The sequence below is a fragment of the Bos indicus x Bos taurus genome, chromosome 11, assembly GCF_003369695.1.
Source record: "Bos indicus x Bos taurus breed Angus x Brahman F1 hybrid chromosome 11, Bos_hybrid_MaternalHap_v2.0, whole genome shotgun sequence".
Classification (NCBI taxonomy): domain Eukaryota; kingdom Metazoa; phylum Chordata; class Mammalia; order Artiodactyla; family Bovidae; genus Bos; species Bos indicus x Bos taurus.
Window position 1 is genome coordinate 47003193 of NC_040086.1, and position 18211 is coordinate 47021403.

The 18211-nt window shown below is 44.3% G+C and overlaps 1 protein-coding gene and 1 non-coding gene across 2 annotated transcripts in view; one reads left to right on the forward strand and one right to left on the reverse strand.

Annotated features, from left to right (window-relative positions):
- The window catches only part of RPIA (ribose 5-phosphate isomerase A), a 35168-nt gene that overhangs the window by 1079 nt on the left and 15878 nt on the right, over nt 1–18211 (reverse strand). Inside the window, exons 4-8 of the mRNA XM_027555476.1 lie at nt 9161–9220; nt 6967–7031; nt 5651–5719; nt 4850–4991; nt 3003–3102 (exon numbers count right to left, since the gene is read on the reverse strand). Of these exons, the coding sequence (XP_027411277.1) occupies nt 3003–3102; nt 4850–4991; nt 5651–5719; nt 6967–7031; nt 9161–9220 (436 nt within the window). The remainder of the gene's footprint in view (nt 1–3002; nt 3103–4849; nt 4992–5650; nt 5720–6966; nt 7032–9160; nt 9221–18211) is intronic.
- Nucleotides 9764–9835, forward strand: TRNAC-ACA. Its single transcript has one exon. It is a non-coding gene; the product is annotated as a tRNA-Cys (tRNA).

Consider the following 18211-nt stretch of genomic DNA (forward strand, 5'->3'; position numbering starts at 1 on the left):
TGGTGATGAAAACACATCCTGGTTATTTTTATTCCTTCTTGCAGTCTCTCCCTCTCTGGGATCCTGGATTTCTCTCTGTACTCAAATGTGCAAGCTCTTTCCTGCCTCAGGGCCTTCCCTCACACTGTTGCCTTTATCTGGACCAGTCATCTTCTCAGAGAGGCCCTCCATCATGACTCTAAGTGCTCCCATTCCCAGTGATCCTCAATCACACTATCAGCCTTAGAAGCTTTTCCCACAAAGGGCTGAAAGATACTTGCAATGCATATACTACGTCAAGATGAAAACTCTCCAGATCAGTAAGACAACAGACAATCTAGTGGAAAAATGGGCAAAAGACTTAAGAGATACTTCACAAAAGAGGTTCTCCAAAACAGCCAATAAACATAGAAAACGGTGCTCAAACTGGTCAGTAGGGAATGTAGGGACTTCCCCAGCAGCCCAATGGTTAAGACTCTGCTCTGCCAATGCAGGGACGTGGGTCCTGTCCCTAGTCGGGGAACTAAAGGTCTCACACGCTGCAAGGTGCAGCAAAAAAACTGAAAAAAAAAAAAAAGAATAAAATAAAGGATACATTTAAAAAAAAAAAAAAAGAGAATGCAAATCAAGACACCACTACACACTCAACAGGATGAGTATAATGAAATTTGACTGGAATGTAAAGACACTCCCACACATTGACTATAGGAGTAAACTGGCAAAAAACCATGCTGGAAAATCTTTCTCGGTATATCTTCTAAAGCTGAACATATTCATACCTGATGATCCAGCAACTCTACTCCTCAGTATATATCAGGTATATATATATATATGATCCTCACAAGATATGTAAGAGAATGTTCCCAACAGCTAAAAACTAGAAACACCCAAATGCCCATAAGAGTAGAATGGATATACAGACGTTTTTTCACACACAAAAATGATGGTATACTATTCAGTAGTGCAAATTAACTACAACTGTCAGCAACCTTTACTGAAAATATTTCATATACACACATACTACAGTGAGATAATACTGTTCACCTACTCATGGACCCAGTGTGTGGGGAAGCACACTGGCATGCACTTCAGGCAGAAGGTAAACTAACGCCATTGTGGAAGGCAATTCTGCACTATCTGGCAAAACCAGATACACTTATTCTTTCAGCTGGTAATCCCCTTCTAAAAAAGGACTGGAAATGAATATCTGCTCATGTGGATCTGCCTAAATAAATTTCGTGAGCGTCACAAGATGGAATGCCATATTACTAAGAAAAAAAAAAAGAATGAGGAAGTTCTTTTGTGATCCATTATATAATAACCTTCAAAGGGGCGAAAAAACAGGAAAATAGGAAGACAGAAAAAACAGGAAGCAAAACATGTGCCAAATATGCTGTCAACTGTGTAAACAAAGAGATGGGGGTGGGGGAGCTGACTTGTGTTTATGTAAAATCAACTCAAGAAGGCCACACACACACAAGGACACACAACTCTGGAAGCACTGGCTGTCTTCAGATGGGGAAAGTGGAGGGATGGAAGACAGAGACTTTTCACTGCTGATTCTTAAAATTTTGAAGTATGTAAATTCAAAAGGACAAAAAAATTTTCAAAGACAGCCCCCCCCATACATAAATAAAATCATCTACCGGCACTGCACCAACACGACAGGGGCCTCCCAAAGACATGCCCAGTGGCCACTCAAGACCCAGGCTTCTCAAAAATTCTACTGAGTCAAAAAGTTCCTTAGAGTTTTTCCATAACATTTCAAGGAAAAATCTGAACAAACTTTTAGGCTAACCCAATGTAACATAAGGTGACAGCTTCCACCTGATTCACGAGAAAGCCAAACTGAGTTCAGAAAAGACTTCAACGATTTAAGAGTAGAGGTGCAGGGCAGCTGTCAAAGGTCTGATCTCAAGAGCCACCTCTCTTCAGGTTATTAGGACGCTGGGAGTGACTAACCCATTCCTACACCCATCCCCAGATTAGTGGAAAGGGGAGAGGTGGTCTGCTCTGAACAAGGGGGAAAGAACCCCGCTGGCTTTGGCCCTTCTCTGCTCCGGGTGTAGCAGTGGAACACCCAAGGGTGTGGGAGCCAGGGGCCAGTTCTGCTGCCCTCTAGGTGTCCCCACACAAATGGACGTGCATGGGACACAGGCAGGGTGACAGAGATAGACAGGGAAGCTTTCCCTTCCCTCCTCCCTTGACTCAGTCCAGCATCATGTATTACAACAGACCAAAGAGGAGGAGAAAAAGAGAATGAGAGAACAAACCACATGGATGACCCTGGAGGCACTGTGCTAAATAATTCACCATCTAGCTTCTCTGTTTACACCGTCTTCACTTAAGCTCCTAATGAAGCTCTGAACTTCTCTAGGATGTAGCTTCTGCTGACTGAGGTGGAGACCAAAAGATGGGAGAAATCTGCTCACAAAGGACATCTCAGTGTCTCAATTAGCCTCGAAAAGTCTGAGCAGGTGCACCAGAGCCCCCTAGTGGGCACTGCAAGTAATCCTCCCACAGAGGAACAGCGCCCTCACTGGTGGGGGCTCCCTGTATTTGCATTATCACTAGGGCTAATTCTTCCAGATTATCAACATCGACCAGGCAGAAGAACTCCCTATAACACACAGCACAGCACCTCGCCCACGGGAGGAATCTAACAAAGCCTGGGCTAACTGAGTCATTCTTCTCCAGAGAACAGGCCAGAATCAAAGAGGTGGCAGCCAAGCTCTTTGCAGAGAAGGTGGGTTTATTTCAAGGCAAGCCCCCTGACACTCCATCGGCCCCATGCCTGCCCCAATTGAAACGGGTTGTGAAACGCCAACTAACAAAGCTGCTAGGTGAACAGTAACTGTTTTCAGGAGGAAAAGGCAAAGGTGTGAAGTTAGAAATTCCAAACATGTTATAAAACAAATTCTTCCCACCCAAGTCTCAAAGCCACAGCCACTGTACCTCCCATGGCCAGAGGCAGGGGACAGCTATGAAGAGCCTGGGTGTCTACACTCAAGAATATATGTTACCTGGGATCATTTTGATGGCTATGTTCACTTCACTCCATTTGTGGACCCGGTCAAACTTCCAGTCCAGGATAAAGTTCCCATTATCCGTTACCACAGGACCCTAGAAGATAATTGTCCAGTGATGAGGTGATATAGATGCAGGCAGGCAGAGGGGACAGGAGAGTGGAGGTGATAACCAAGGACAAGTATCTTAAGCAACCCACTCCAACCAGTACTCCACCTCATGCTTTCTATTACTAGAAGGCAGTGCTATGAAGCAGTAATGAGCAGGAGTCCTGAAGCCACTGAGGCAGCTATCTCACAGGGGCCATTTTCCTCTGTGAGCTTCAGATTCCACTATGGCAAGAAAGGGATAATGAAACCTACCTCCTTCGGCAGCTTATGCGTAAACCACATGGGTAAGCATTTACCACAGTGAGGGCACAGTGATGCTTAGCCATCATTAGAGTGAAAAACTACAGCAAGAGAACAGACAACCAACAAGGCTCAATGCTCCCAGAGCTTCACACTGAGAACCATCAGTGAGGCAACGTACAATATTCCCCCACATCAGGCAGACCCAACAAAAAGATGGAGCAGTGAGGGGTCCTGGGATCACAGGGGCTAGGGGTAGTTTTAGTTAATTAACCCAGAATTACACAGCAGCTGTGGGCACTAGAAAGCATATAAGACCACAAATGTTGCCAGAATACAAAGACTGCTCTGCAAAATGGAGGAGTGGGAGCCCAGTAAGAACACCCAAAGGCAAGATGCTGGGGCTCTTGTGTGGTGGAACCCCAGCTCTGAGAGAGAACCCTGACAATCTCCTCTTGAATCCTCAGCTACTCAAGGAGCCAGAGTCAGAGCTTGGTATAACAACTATGATTAAGACTGTGATTTTTAAAAAGTCACAAAACACCAGGAAGAAAATACATTAAAATAAAATAAAAGTTCATCAGGGAAGAGTTACAGGTAAGTTGCTTTCTCTCCTGTATGTTTCAAACTTTTTATATATAGTTCTGTCTGCAACTATAGTTAGTTTTAGAATTATTACTACTGCTTGTTTAATTAAGTGTAAGAAAAAAAGTTCTGTTCAACCCACTTTAGAAGCTGAAGTGAAGCGTTTGGACTAAGTATCTGGAGTGCATTCCTGGGGAGGAGCTTACATCCCCAAGGAACTCGACTTCATTTAAACACAGGATGAGAAAAGAGGAAAAAGAAAATTATACCACAAAACCTGAATAACTCTCTGTCCCAGGAGGGACTCCCCAAACCCATTTTTAGCAGCTGTTAGAGAGATCCAGGTACAAAGATCAGATCACCTGAGGAGCATCAGATTCCAAGGGACAGAAAATGTGCCCATTTGTACAGGGTACAGTGTGTTAAAGTATAGTCTTGTCTACATGAGTTTGAATATGGAAACTGATAAAGCCAGTGCTCTGCAAATAAGCCAATAGGCTAATTAAAAATAAACGGAGAGAACTTCCATGGTGGCACAGTGGATTAAGAATCTTCCTGCCAACGCAGGGGACAAGGGTTCTATCCCTGGTCTGAAAAGACTCCACATGCCACAGGGCAACTAAGCCCATGTGGCACAACCACTGAGCCTGCACGCCGCAACTACTGAAGCCCACACACTTAGAGCCTGTGCTCTGCAACAAGAGAAGTCACCACGATGAGAAGCCCACACTTCTAGAGTAGCCCTGACGCCAAAACCAGAGAAAGCCCTTGAGCAGCAATGAAGACACAGTGCAGCCAATAAATAATCAACAGAAGCCACCTGCCCAGTCTGGGTAAAGACCTAACGGGAGGAGGAGGACAGGCCCCGAGAGCCTGGAACACCTTCCAGAAACCTTCCAGCCACTCACTGCCTTGTTGACGGCCATGCGAAGTTCAATCACGCCCCCAAACTTCTGGGTCACAGTTCGGCTCACTGGGACATAGGCCATAGGGATGACCTCAATGGGGATGCCCTTGTGCCACTGATCCCCGAGGTTCTTTGAATCTTTCCTAGAAAGAAAGAGTCAGAAATACAACAGATATCAATAAGCTCAGCGGTACAGACATGCCAAATTCAGGCATGGAGTTACTAACGAGGTGAGAGGGCAGGGCCAAGTGTCCAGGGCTTCAAACGGACTGGCTATGCTTTACTGTAATTAAATATGACAAAAATGTTAAAACCTGGATATGACTGGCTTGTGGTTAAACAGGTGTGAGGAACATAATCATTTATGCTCTTCCTACAGCTGTAATATTTTTTTTTAATTAACATGCTCAGCACAAGTGCCTTCTAGTAGACTCTGAGAGCCTGGTCAAAGGCTGTCCACAACACAAATCACATGTGACAGAGGGGAAGCAGGGGTGCTGGGTGACTGCCCAGGGGCAGGCCTGACCTGCTTCCTCCGCAGGGAGCGAATAGGGTGAATGAGTGATCAATAAGGACATGCTCTATTAACGAGTGTGACATCAGTTTCCTCCTTCCAGCAGACACAAGAAATGGCAGTATCTTCCTTCAGCACCAAAGCAGAACATAATTGTCCAAGGCACTCTCCTGAGTCACAGGAAGGAGAAGTGCTCCTCCCTCCAGCTCTGTTTTCTCCTCCCTAAAATGAGGGCTGGCGTCTGAGGCACCTCCTCAGTGGACAGTTCAGAAACACTGAACATCGTACCTGAAATCGGCAATCACGATGAAGCGACTGGCATTGCCGGCCACAATCTTCTCCTGGGTCAGGCAGCCTCTGGGGAACGGGGAAGAAGCAAAGGAAAAAACACGGGGCTAAGTAAGACAAAATCTGAATTTGGGAACTAAAGTCAGATAAAGGAAACCAAAATCCATTCAGTTCTGACACTCAGAAATTTAATTTTTAATTCTTAAAGGAACAGCCCCCCTAACTCTATCACACTGCAACAGACTAAATTGCGTCTCCCCGCCCTCTGCCCCCTAAAATTCATCTGGTGAAGGCCTAACCCCTAATGTGACTGTATGTGAAAGATGAGGTCTCTAAGGAAGTAACTGTGGTTCAATGAGGTTACTGAAGTGGGGCTCTGCTCTGATTAGGATGGGTATCCTTCTAAGATGATACCAAAAAGCTCTTACTCTCTCTCCTGCCACCACAGGAGGCTACACTGAGAAGGCAGCCATCTGCAAGCCCAGGGCTTCAGAACTGTGACAAACAAATTTTTCCCTTGAAGTCACCACATCTAAGATTTTTGTTATGGCACGTGGGCTAAAGACCTGCTACTTCCAGTAAATGGACTGTGGCAACAGGAGTCTGTGTCTGGGAGAAAGGGCTCCCAGTGGGGCCACAGGCATAACCCAACTAAGATGCATCTGCATCTGCCAGAGAGCACGGTGCCTGGGGGAGGTCATGTGACTGTGGCATGAAGGGGAGGAGTAAGGACAAGCTTTGAACAACCTGCCCTCTCTGCCATTTGACAGCCAGAGTTATGAAGCAGAGATAGCACAGTGAGACTTTAAGCATGTTTTGTGTCACTCCAGGGTCTGGTTGATTATAAGAACGAGGAGACAGGGACTTCACCTTCTTCAACTCACCACTTCCTAACTCCCCAAAATTAACACTCAAGAAACACCCAATAAATGTTTTCCAAAGGAATAAATACACACATCACTCCCTGCTCAGAGCCCACCAACCTAGTAATCTAGTCCCAGTAATGTGTTCGCTTTAGGCTGTGCAATTTTTTTTTTTTTTGGCTGTACAATTTTTAAAGTTGGAATCAGCAGAAGGCAGCAGACAGAGAACCCATTAAGATGAATCACTTCATTGACCAGGCTCAGGTCCCTGTCACCAGACTGCTACTAACAACCACAAATGCCCAGCTGGCTCTACAGTCTTATGCCATCAACATCCGAGAAGAAAGACAAACTCGTGTGTATCACAGAGGCACTGTACTTATCCTGCATTCCACTTGGCTTTGCTAAGGATTAACTGGCAGATACTTGGCAAAAAAAGGCCCCACAACTCACCCACCACCCTTGATGAGGTTGAGGTCAGCGTCGACTTCATCAGCACCATCGATGGCAAGATCGATCTGCATTGAAGAAAGATACAAAAACCACTGAGACCCTCGTGAGGGAAGGCTCTGTGCTAAGCATGAACCTGCAACAGCTCATCAGATCCCAGCTGCCCTATTAGCCAAGCACAGTTATTATTCCTATTTAACCAGTTAGGAAACTAAGACTCTCAGTGGTTAAGTTATTCCACTAGGGTCATGAGGAAACATATATAGACCACATCTGGGTGCAGCTCTCATCCACCACTTTATTCTTCCTCTACTCTTTGATGGGCTTCTCTTTGGACAAGCTGGAATTACTGAGCATGCAATCTCAGTGTGAGTAACTTCACTTCCAAGTACAGAAAGAGATATATAGTATATCTGTGGGATTAAAATTTCCTTGGAAGCAGGCAATAACGGAAAAAAGTCTGAGAAGCACTGATTTAGAAATGTCTGAACTAATATGGCAAAAACACGGGTATGCTGACACACATCTGATGTGATTTAGAATTGGAAAATTTCTGAGATCCTGCCCCCATGATCCCACTAAAGCACCTGTCTGGGCTTGCCCACTGCCTTTAACAGGAAGTTCCATTGCCAGCCCAAAAGAAATGAAGGAGGAGAATAGGTTCATTCATGTTTCAAAATGTGAAATCAAGGAAGAGATATATTGATACTTCTCATCACTCCTGGTACTCTGCATGGACCATATGGGAGCCTCAGGAATGGTTTTTCTAAAAACATCAGTATAAAGAAGAAAATGGCAACCCACTCCAGTATTCTTGCCTGGAAAATCCCATAGACAGAGGAGCCTGGTGGGTTACAGTCTGTGGGGCCACAAAGAGTTGGACAGGACTGAGCAACTGAGCACACATAAAACCTCAGGGTGCAAATTCAGTTCAAGCTGCAAGTCAGAAGTTGCCTGATACGGAGGTACCAAAACTTTAGTGGGGCAACCTCACTTCTGCCTTTTTACAAGGATGAAGTGACAGCCCACAATGCTCCCCCCTACCCTGCACTGACCCCAGCTGCACCACAGCCAGCTCCCTGGGGACTGGAGGGAGGCAATCTTTTCTGCGTAGGTCCCATGTCCACCTTCAACCCAAAGTATTCTATCACTTGGTCCTAGACACCCAAGCCACTCTGGGCACTGTCCGCATATGCCCACATGCTAGCCTGGAGCTGCTCCCAGGGTTCCCATCCTTGCTGGAATGTTCTCTCCTGCCCTTGCCACCTAGCATCACAGCTCTGCTCAAATTTTCACCTCTTCCCACAAAACCCCTCTAAGCAGCAGCACTCTAGAGCTGGAGGCACCTGAATTCATCCTCAGGCTCCCACTTAAAAGAAGCAAGGCCTCAGGCAAACACCTTGCCTTCTCCGTGCCTTTCTCACATTTGTAAAATGGGATGGTAATAGTCCCCACCTTCCGAACTACAGGAGCTTAAATACAGGTGACCCTGAACAACAGGGTCAGGTTCAAACCGTGCAGGTCCACTTAGAGGCAGATTGTGTCCACCACATATGCACTGCAGTACTACGTGATCCATGGTTGGCTAAACACACAGATGCAGAACCACGAATACAGAAGGCCAACTATGGCACTCAAGCATCTGTGGATTCTGGTTTTCACAGTGGGTCCTGGAACCAAGCCCCTCAGACACTGAGGGATGACTGTGGTTTAGTACTGACCAACACTTAGTAGAATAACCATACACAGTGAGTTACAGTGTACAGTGAGGGCTCGGGAAATGCCAGCTGTGAGGATGCTCCACACTCTCCTCAACGTCAGTCTCTGGATTGCTTGTGTGTTCAATCATCTTAATCATAAAACTTCTGTTTTCAAAAGCCCATGCTTGCCTCAGACAATTGCTTCTTATCTCCATTTAGCGGTAAACTCCAAGGGCCAGCCTGCTCATATTACATGTCTGTGTGAGGGCTGCAGGAAGTCCTGGGTCTCTGAGCCCCCTCAGTTAAACCACAGGGAATGTCCTGGAAATTAAGAACCTCCCCACTTGTGACCTCAGCCAGGATTAATATCTAAAGTCCCAGGAGAAGAGGTAGTATGGCTGACTGACTTTCTTCCTAGACTTGATCAGATATCCTGAGCCCACGAACAAGTGACAGTCATGAAAAAGGAGGCAGAAAAACCCAGCAGCCTCTCTTACCTCTGGGTGTCGGTCCAGGTCACTGAGAGTTAAGCCATACTGCAGGATGAGTTGACGGGCCTGTGGAGAACAGGAAAAAGCACCTGTAATCATCTCTGACCGAGGGTGAGGGTTCTCAGAAGCCACTTGGATCTAAGGGTCAGACACTCAGTACCACCAAAGTGAAGTGAAGTTGCTCAGTCGTGTCCAACTCTTTGCAACCATGTGGACTGTAGCCTACCAGACTCCTCCGTCCATGGGATTCTCCAGGTAAGAATACTGGAGTGGGTTGTCATTTCCTTCTCCAGGGGATCTTCCCGACCCAGGGATTGAACCCAGGTCTCCCGCATTGCAGGCAGATGCTTTAACCTCTGAGCTACCCTCCCAAATCCAACCTGAACCACCAAGAGATAGGGATCCAGCCCCGAGAATTGCAAAAGTTGGCCCATTCCAGGAACTGGAAGAAGGCAAACAGCACCTACTGAACACTCTGCTCCAGCACTAGACAGAGTCCCTCCTCTGTGACCTGTTACTTAAAATGATGTCATGGCCTCCAAAGCCTCTGGTAATACACTACAGTTGTTGCTGTTTTACTCTCTGAGTTGTGTGTGACTCTGTGTGACTTCCCTGGTGGCTCAGACGGTAAAGTGTCTGTCTACAATGCAGGAGACCCAGGTTCGATCCCTGGGTGGGGAAGATCTCCTGGAGAAGGAAATGGCAACCCACTCCAGTATTCTTGCCCAGAAAATCCCGTGGACGGAGCAGCCTGGTAGGTTACAGACCATGGGGTTGGACGGAGCAGCCTGGTAGGTTACAGACCATGGGGTCAAAAAGAGTCGGACACGACTGAGCTTTCACTTTCTTTCTTTCTGTGTGACTCCATGTACTATAGCCCACCAGATTCCTCTGACCATGAGATGGATTCTCCAGGCAAGAATACTGGAGTGGGTTACCATTTCCTTCTCTAGGGGATCTTCCTGACCCAGGGATCAAACTGAGTCTCCTGAATTAGCAGCCAGTCTTTAATGCTGAGCCACCAGGGAAGCCCAATACAGTACAGTAAGTAGCCCTCATCTGTGGTTTCAGTTACCTATGGGCAACCTCAACCCAAAAATTTTACATGTAACATTCCAGAAATCACAAGTTTTAAACTGCACACCACTTTGAGTATAGCACGATGAGATCTCTGCTACATACTCCATCTGGTCCAGGATGTGAATCATCCTTTTCTTCAGCACACCCCACCTGTTAGTCACTTAACAGCCATCTCAGCTATCAGCCTGATGTCACAGTATCACAGTGCTTGTGTTCAACCAACCCTTACTGCACTTCATACTGGCATTCCTCGGTTTACTGTGCTTCGCTTTATTGTGCTTTGTTACCAGCTGAAGGCTGTGGCCACCCGGCCTCCAGGGAGCGTAAGGGTGCAATTTCTCCAACAGCATTTGCTCACTTTGTGTGTCACACTTCGGTAGTTCTCACGGTATTTCAAACTTTTTCATTATCATTATTATGTTTGTTACGGTAGCCTGTGACCAGTGAGCTTTCACGTTACTACTGTAACTGCTTTGGCGTTTTTTCAGCAATATTTTTAAACTAAGGTATGTCCATTGCTTTTTTAGACATAATGCTATTGCACACTTACTAGAATATAATGGAGTGTAGACATAACTTCTATACGCACTGGGAAATTCAAGTAGCTCACTCTGTATCATATTATATTACAGTGGAATGGAACCAAACCTGGACTATCTCCAAGGTAAAGCTCCAAAGCACAATAGTGATGCTGGCAATTCAGATACACCAAAGACAAGCCATAAAATGCTTTCTTAAGCGCAACAGTCAAAGTTGTTAACTTAGTAAGGAAAGGAAAAAAATTACACGCTAAAGCTGCTAAGATCTAAAACTGTAAGAACAAATCTTCCATCCATGAAACTGTAAAGAAGGAAAAAGAAATCTGTGCCAGTCTCACTGTTGCAACCCAAACTGCAAAAGTTATGACAACAGTGAGTAAATGCCTAGTTAAGATGGAAAAGGAAGTAAATTTTACAATAGTGTATTTTGAGAGAGAAACCATGATCACATAACTTTTATCAGTGTCTTGTTACAATTGTCCTATTACTAGTTGTTGTTCTCTCTTACCATGCCTAATTTACCAACTGAATGTCATCACAGGTATCTATGTATATGAAAAAATATAGTATACATCACATTCAGTTGTATCCGCTGTTTCAGGCAGCCACTGGGGGTCTAGGAATGTATTCTCCATGGATGAGGGGGCAGGGGAAGGGGGGAGATTACCATTACTTTTTAAAACTTCCTAAGCTAAGACTTTGGGCTCCTAAATCACTGCAGATGGTGACTGCAGCCATGAATATAAAAAGACGCTTGCACCTTGGAAGAAAAGCTATGACAAACCTAGATAGCATATTAAAAAGCACAGACATCACCTTGCCGACAAAGATCCGTCTAGTCAAAGTTATGGTTTTTCCAGTAGTCATGTATGGATTTGAGAGTTGAACCATAAACAAAGCTGAGCACCAAAGAATTGATGCTTTTGAACTGTGGTGTTGGAGAAGACTCCTGAGAGTCCCTTGGACTGCAAGGAAATCAAATCAGTCAATCCTAAAGGAAATCAGGCCTGAGTATTCATTGAAAGGACTGATGCTGATGGTCCAATACTTTGGCCACCTGATGTGAAGAACTGACTCACTAGAAAAGACCCTGATGCTGGGAAAGATTGAATTTGACTCCTGGATTTTTATTTGATCCTATGAATGATTACTGCTTAATTTTTTAAGTACTGTGGAGATGTTTAAAAGTCCCCCTACTTTTCACAGAGACATAATGAAATACATACAATGAAATCATACTATGTCTGGGATTCCCTTCAAAATAACACAGGCAGAGGAGAAGGGGACAACAGAGGATAAGATGGTTGGATGGCATCACTGACTCGATGGACATGAGTTTGAGCAAGCTCCAGGAGTTTGTGATGGACAGGGAAGCCTGGCGTGCTGCATTCCATGGGGTCACAAAGAGTAGGACACAACTGAGCAACTGAACTGAACTGAAACTAAGAGCCAAATCTATAAAACATAAGAAAATTTTTTTAATAACGTAAAAAAAAATGACAGAAGATCACTATAAATTGATACACAGTGATAATTTCCAGGCCACACTGTTGAATAAAAATAAGCAAGAGAATACCCACACTTAGAAGAGGATGTAAAGGCAGGACACCAGAATGGCTGCTAGTGAGGAACACGGCAAACTGAGAGAACAGACTGGGAAAAATCAGGATGTTTGTGGCCAAGTCAGCACCACTGACTATATGCTTTCAATATATGGAGCAACCAAAGCATGGAAACCTTTTTACCAAAAGCCATGTCTAGAAAATATCTTCTACCTAAAGTCAAAACCACCTGAGATTAAGAATGAGAAGGTCTTGGTTCTAATCTTAAATAAACCAGTCACATGACCCCTATCAAGTTTTCTCACCTATAAAAAGATGAGGATAGATAATGACCAATGTCAATCTTCAAATCCTAAGACTCTAACAATAAAACACAAACACCCTGGACTTTGAAATGTATGGGTCCTATCTGGATCCTGATTCAAACAAACTGTAGAAAAATATTTTTAAAGGATAAGACAATAGGGGAAATTAGAATCCTGGATTTTTACTTCATCCTATGAAAGATTACTGCTTAATTTTTTAAGTATTGTGGAGATGTTTTAAAGACTCCCTATTTTTCAGAGAGACATAATGAAATACATACAATGAAATTATACTGTGTCTGGGATTCGTTTCAAAATAACACAGGCAGAGGAGAATAGGATACAGATGAAACAAAACTGGCCATCAATTGATCACTGTGGAAACTGGGCAATGGGTACACAGAAGTTCATTGCATTATTCAGTATCCTTTTTGAAGTTTGAAATTTTCCATAATAAAAAGGTAAAATAAAATGCTGAGTGAATCAAGTTCAAAAGAAAAAAACTCATGATTTTGAAAGAGAAATACATAATGAAGGGAGGAAACAAGAAACAAGGTATTGCTGGTTCATTTCTCAGTTCCTAGGTTTCTCCCAACATGATATTGGAGAAACGATACTGATCACAGACCCTTAGGCTATAAAAACACTTGGAAGATGAGCCCCAAAGCCCCCGCGCACTGTGGTACTCATGCCTTTGGGGAATCCCTGCCCATGACGTCCTGAGGTTGTCCTGTGTTACCAACCGCACACAGCAGACGTGATGGCAAGCCCCAGCTGAGATTAGTTTACAAAGAAGAAAGGGCATGCTCCCTCAAGATTCTGACCCCTTCCTCCACTCACCCTCTCTCACACACACGCTAGGAAAACCTGCTGCCAAGCCCTGAAGACACTGAGAGCCCTGGGGACAAGGCCCACTTCACAGCCTGTGAAGAAGTAAGGCCACAACATCCACTTGACAGAGCATGGAAGCAGATCCTTCAAGCAGAGCTGAGATGCCTGCAGCCCTGTCCAACATTCGGCTGCAAGCTCATCAGACTCAAGGCCAGAAACACCCAGCTCAACCATTCCAGATTCCTGACCCCTGGAAACTATGAGCTTACAAATACTTGTTGTTCTAAGCTGCCAAGTTTCGGGGTAATTTGTTCCAGTGACAGATATCTAATACAGATGGAATATCTAATACAGATGCTGGAATAATGATATGAACTGAATGTAGCTCAGTGTGATATTCTATCACAAATAAAACTGTGTTATATATACTACTGGTGCTCAGTTCCTCAGTTGTGTCCAACTCTTTCAACCCTATAGACTGCAGCCTGCCAGGCTCCTCTGTCCATGTCCATTTTTCAGGCAAGGATACTGGGCTGGGTTGCCATTTCCTCCTCCAGGGGATCTTCTCAACCCAGGGATCGAACCTGTGTCTCCTGCATCTCCTGCACTGGCAGGAGGATTCTTTACCACTGAGCCACCTGGGAAGCCCATTATATATACTATGACCCCTGTTAACTGTATACTTTGGGTTGGCCAAAAAGTTCATTCAGGTTCTTCCATAAATGTTACATTTGATGTAAACCTGAACAAACTTTTTGGCCAATCCACTAGTTAGAAACAATACTAAACTACATTCAAATGTATTACATGAAAACTGATGGAAGGAAACAATTCTATCATGATTCCTATGGGGGAAAGAAATCTGTATAAAATATATCATTTTCATTTAACACGAAGTTTAAAAACTGCCTGCACCACTTGCCAGTGTTATTGTTTCATGAGGATGTTCTGTTTGTCCACCTAGATGGTAATCAGAGTATGTGAGAGTACATTTTATATACACTTTCACCAGCAGTTAGGATTAGCTGAGCCAATAGTTGAGTGAGTAACTATTGTGAGTTCATTCAAAAAGGAGTTACCCAGTACAAACTCCTGCTTTAAGAAAAAAAAAATGATGAGACTTCCCTGGTGGTTCTGTGGCTAGGACTCCATGCCCCCAATGCAGGGGACCCAGGGTTCGACCCCTGGTTGAGGAACTAGATCCCACATGCCTCTTCACCACTGCCACCAGCTGCCTGAGTCAATGCCTGTCCAGAGTCTGCATGTGAAAGGAGCCCAGTAGGTAAGTTCTGCCTGTCTTACGTGGCTGGGAGGCCAACTGCTTTCCATTTAAACAGTCTGAATCCCCAGTCACAACGTGAAGGGCCCTGTACAATGACCTCAAGGATCCCACTCAGGAGGGACCCTTCAGGCCTGCTTCCATCAGCAGGTCCTCCAGCACTCTCTTCTCCCCATATCTGACTGGATTCCCCCACAAGGCCTCTGTGCACAACCCTGCACATGGAGAGAAGCATCACCATGAGTGGCACAAACTCCTTCCTCCCTGGGTGTAATGCATTATACTGTGCTCCCCCAAAAAAAGATTTATTGGGGCTTCCCTAGTGGCTCAGTGGTAAAGAATCCACCTGCCAAAGCAGGAGACACAGGTCCAATTCCTGGACGAGGAAATCCCACACACTGTGGAGCAACTAAGCCCATCTTCCTCAACTATGCAGCCTGTGCTCTAGAGCCTCTAAAGCTTCACAGCCTCTAAAGGAATCAATATCTAGCCTCCAGAACCTAGAGACAATGAATTTCTGTTTTTTAAGCTGCTCAATCTGTGGTTCCCTGTCATGGCAACCCTGAGAAACCAATGCAGTGAATTCAACACCACAGCCCTACTGTGGGAACATGGACCCATGGCTGGCTCAGCCACAGGTGCTCAACTGAGATTAGTATCTGTTGACACCATATACTCCAGGCTCACATGCTGAGGGGCTCCTGAGAGTGTAATGAAACAACTCCTGTGTGTCTCTTCCAGCTCTTAAAAGTGCAGGGAGCAGGAAAGCTAATGATTAGTTTATACTTCTGGAAAAAAAGACAGGAAGAAAAATTCCTTTATCATAAATTTCTGCCTTCTCAATGCAGTTTCACAGCTGGTGCCTGCAATGCCTCATGTGATCAAGGACAGTGGCATGTGGCAGGCGAGCATTCCTGTTTTTCATCAGTTTTACAATAAAACCTGAAAACTCTGCATCTTCCCTTCTATCACCTTACAGAGGGAGATTAAAGGCCATTGTGAATAAACGCTGTTTTTGCTTAGACCAGATCTAGCTTTTAAATACTATGTTTATTTTCCTCTCACCAAATCTTTTAACTTTGAAGGGAAAATCTACAAAAATCCTTTAAGTCCCTAGGGGTTTACTTGTTTAAAAGATAGAGCATAAAATATTTTGGCTTCCTTTTAGTCATTTCAGGAGACTACAGCTGGCTAAATGTAACACAAAATAAGTTTGAATTTGAGGGAGAGAAAAAAACAAACCTCTGAACAAGTTTATTTTTTAAAGTCCTATGAACTGTGAATGACTCTTCCAACCGATCAACTGGAACTGGCCATCATTTTCCAGTCTTGCTATTAATTACCATGATAACACAAAGGTGTGCTGGGAGGATGCTATCTGAAAAACACAGATCAAACTTCCTTCCAATTAAAGAAATTTAATTGAAACTTCTTGAATGTGAACACCTGTATTTAGCTCAGCTCTTTCCCCAAACCTCTCTACATTTATGATAAAGGAATTTTTCTTAACGGCATAAACCAAAAAGAGGAGAAAACAGCAACCAGTTTTCAAAAGTTAGACCACTGATGAACAATCAGATCAGATCAGATCAGTTGCTCAGTCGTGTCTGACTCTTTGCGACCCCATGAATTGCAGCAAGCCAGGCCTCCCTGTCCATCACCAACTCCCAGAGTTCACTCAGACTCACGTCCATCGAGTCGGTGATGCCATCCAGCTGTCTCATCCTCTGTAGTCCCCTTCTCCTCTTGCCCCCAATCCCTCCCAGCATCAGAGTCTTTTCCAATGAGTGAACTCTTCGCATGAGGTGGCCAAAGTATTGGAGTCTCAGCTTTAGCATCACTCCTTCCAAAGAAATCCCAGGGCTGATCTCCTTCAGAATGGACTGGTTGGATCTCCTTGCAGTCCAAGGGACTCTCAAGAGGGACTCTCAAGAGTCTTCTCCAACACCACAGTTCAAAAGCATCAATTCTTTGGCGCTCAGCCTTCTTCACAGTCCAACTCTCACATCCATACATGACCACAGGAAAAACCATAGCCTTGACTAGACGAACCTTTGTTGGCAAAGTAATGTCTCTGCTTTTGAATATGCTATCTAGGTTGGTCATAACTTTCCTTCCAAGGAGTAAGCGTCTTTTAATTTCATGGCTGCAGTCACCATCTGCAGTGATTTTGGAGCCCAGAAAAATAAAGTCTGCCACTGTTTCCCCATCTATTTGCCATGAAGTGATGGGACCAGATGCCATGATCTTCGTTTTCTGAATGTTGAGCTTTAAGCCAACTTTTTCACTCTCCACTTTCACTTTCATCAAGAGGCTTTTTAGCTCCTCTTCACTTTCTGCCATAAGGGTGGTGTCATCTGCATATCTGAGGTTATTGATATTTCTCCCGGCAATCTTGATTCCAGCTTGTGTTTCTTCCAGTCCAGCATTTCTCATGATGTACTCTGCATATAAGTTAAATGAACAAGATGACAACATACAGCCTTGACGTACTCCTTTTCCTATTTGGAACCAGTCTGTTGCTCCATGTCCAGTTCTAACTGTTAGTTCCTGACCTGCATACAAATTTCTCAAGAGGCAGATCAGGTGGTCTGGTATTCCCATCTCTTTCAGAATTTTCCACAGTTTATTGTGATCCACACAGTCAAAGGCTTTGGAGTAGTCAATAAAGCAGAAATAGATGTTTTTCTGGAACTCTCTTGCTTTTTCCATGATCCAGCAGATGTTGGCAATTTGATCTCTGGTTCCTCGGCCTTTTCTAAAACCAGCTTGAACATCAGGAAGTTCACGGTTCACATATTGCTGAAGCCTGGCTTGGAGGATTTTGAGCATTACTTTACTAGCGTGTGAGATGAGTGCAATTGTGCGGTAGTTTGAGCATTCTTTGGCATTGCCTTTCTTTGGGATTAGAATGAAAACTGACCTTTTCCAGTCCTGTGCCCACTGCTGAGTTTTCCAAATTTGCTGGCATATTGAGTGCAGCACTTTCACAGCATCATCTTTCAGGATTTGGAATCATTCAACTGGAATTCTATCACCTCCACTAGCTTTGTTCATAGTGATGCTTTCTAAGACCCACTTGACTTCACATTCCAGGATGTCTGGCTCTAGGTCAGTGATCACACCATCGTGATTATCTGGGTCATGAAGATCTTTTTTGTACAGTTCTTCTGTGTATTCTTGCCAGATCTCTTCTTAATATCTTCTGCTTCTGTTAGGTCCATACTATTTCTGTCCTTTATCGAGCCCATCTTTGCATGAAATGTTCCTTTGGTATCTCTAATTTTCTTGAAGAGATCCCTAGTCTTTCCCATTCTGTTGTTTTCCTCTATTTCTTTGCATTGATCACTGAGGAAGGCTTTCTTATCTCTTCTTGCTATTCTTTGGAACTCTGCATTCAAATGTTTATATCTTTCCTTTTCTCCTTTGCTTTTCACTTCTCTTCTTTTCACAGCTATTTG